Source organism: Poecilia reticulata, chromosome 17 (assembly GCF_904066995.2).
Source record: "Poecilia reticulata chromosome 17, P_reticulata-male-v2, whole genome shotgun sequence".
Classification (NCBI taxonomy): Eukaryota; Metazoa; Chordata; class Actinopteri; order Cyprinodontiformes; family Poeciliidae; genus Poecilia; species Poecilia reticulata.
This window is the reverse complement of record NC_088846.1, coordinates 3,126,394-3,128,580: the sequence shown is the minus strand read 5'-3', so window position 1 is coordinate 3,128,580 and position 2,187 is coordinate 3,126,394. Positions and strand designations below refer to the sequence as shown.

At 36.6% G+C, this 2,187-nt stretch overlaps 1 protein-coding gene across 1 annotated transcript; it reads right to left on the bottom strand.

The window, feature by feature from the left end:
* Positions 1–1,036: 1,036 nt before the first annotated feature.
* On the bottom strand, positions 1,037–1,915 carry insl3 (insulin-like 3 (Leydig cell)). The gene is made up of 2 exons (XM_008433433.3): positions 1,630–1,915; positions 1,037–1,532 (listed from the first exon to the last, which is right to left on the bottom strand). The coding sequence occupies exons 1-2, from the start codon at positions 1,820–1,822 to the stop codon at positions 1,354–1,356; spliced, it is 372 nt and encodes a 123-aa protein (XP_008431655.2). The 5' UTR covers positions 1,823–1,915; the 3' UTR covers positions 1,037–1,353.
* Between the last annotated feature and the right edge of the window lie 272 nt (positions 1,916–2,187).

Genomic DNA, 2,187 nt, shown 5'->3' with positions numbered 1-2,187 from the left:
TTTAGTAAAAGAAATAAAGCTATCGATCTTCCTTTTGAAGTCGATGATGTTGAGCTCTGTAGGGTCAATGAGGTTAAGTTCTTGGGTGTTATCATTGATGAAAAGCTGACATGGAAACCCCATGTAAATTATTTAAAAACAAAAATAGCCAAATCCATGGCAGTATTGTACAAAGTAAGGGATTTATTTCATGACAAAGCTTTATTTATGTTATATAATGCAATAATTGCTCCACACCTGACTTACTGTATTGAAGTCTGGGGGAAAGCATGTAAAACAATTACAAATCCCATTTATATTTTACAGAAACGAGCAATAAGATGTATCACCAGAAAACATTATAATCACCCATCAAATGCTTTATTTTGTCAGTTGAAATTATTGAAATTTTATGAGTTGGTTGATTACAATATTTTGCAGGTTATGTATAAAGCTCATAAAAGTTTATTACCTCTTAATATGCAATTATACTTCGTTAAGAGAGCAAGTAATTACAATCTTAAGGGTATAGAAATGTTTGTAAAGCCCAAGATTCTAACAAATTTGAAGGACCGATGTACATCAGTACAAGGTATAAGATTGTGGAATAATCTGGAAAGTGATTATAAAAATGCTGGCTCGAAAGATATATTTAAGAGAATGATAAAAGTTAAGTTGTTGAAGACATATACAATTGTATAATGTGCAATCATAACAATTGTTGTACAAGAAGGAGTTGATGTTTTCTTTTTTTCTTTTGTTATGTTTTATTAATTGAAAATTATCATTGTTTGAATTTGTTTATTTTGGAAAAAAGGGGCAGATATTTATAAGAATTTTATTCTTCTTCTGCTACCTTTCATTTTATTTGTGTTTTGTATATTCTTTTTTGTATGTATAGCATCTGTTTTGTTTTAAATGAAATGAATAAATTCTATTAAAAAAAAAAAAAAACAGATCCAACACTGATTATGATTGGATGACACCTTCTTTATCATGAATCATTTTCTTTTTGACCCTGCTGTGATTTATTGGGTGCAGAAAAACATCCCAGGCATGACTTTGTAATCATCAGAGGTTTATTGCAGTTCGCATCAGCTGCACTGATTGCATTGAAATAAATTATTCTAATACAAATAAATAGCATCTGATTTGACTCCATAAAGCCAGTGTTTACTTTGTTTTTTTACTTCCTCTTGCACAAAAAACAATTCATCCTACAGTAACTGATTTGACACTTTCTTGCTTCATATTAAACATGTAGAATTATAAGACTGGATTTCTCAGAAATTGGGTTATTTGGCAGAGGTTTCACAGGATTTCACAGACCAAAATAAAATCTCTTCAACTGTCGGATGAGTGGGAGAGCTGTGCTTAGCAAAACTGAATCAGCTCTTTCATGCTGCATCCTTTCTCACAGCAAATGTCAGATATTTTTCCAGCGGATCGTCTGATTCGAAAGGTCAGTGGGTGCCAATGAGGAGCCACAGAGGAGGAGGGGATTTGGAGTGTCTCTGAAGCCTGGTTCTCCTCAGTGGAGGCATCCTGGTCCCCTATGCAGAAGTAAGAGATCAAATATTTAAAGAGAAAACCAGAAGAAATTGTGATCCCACCATGAGATCAAACTCTTAGAAAGAGAGGAGAACTTACAGCCTGCGGCGAGCTGCTGTTGGCTCAGTTCTGAGTCCAGGATGCTTCTCCTCAGCCGAGAGTTCCCACAGGACGAGACGGCCAGACGGATCAGCTCTCGCCCACACATCTTAATCCTGTCCTGTGCTTGACCCAGCCGCGCTGCAGCCAGCAGCACCACCAGCAGACCCAGCAGCCACCTAGCAGCAGCCATGGTGTGAGTGCAGATGGTTGGTCACCAGAAGGAAAAGACTTGTTGAAGTTATGATGAGTGAGGCTGTCAGGTTTGTGACCTATTCAAGGAACCTGTAGGGGCTTATATAGTTAGTGTGTGTCACTCATGGCTGCGCTTTAAAAAAAAAAAGCTGAGTCTGGCAGGTTTTCTCCAAAAGATGTGTTCGGCCTTGCTGAGGGAAATGGATGTTCTGAGCTACAAATAAGTCCACAACTCAAGGCTGAAACTGACATAAAGATAAAAACCTGATTTCATAATGCTCCACCACAAATGCTACAAAAGCTAAGTGTAAATATCATAAAAGTGATTTATATTGGCTTAATGAGAGATGTGTTTACCCAGTA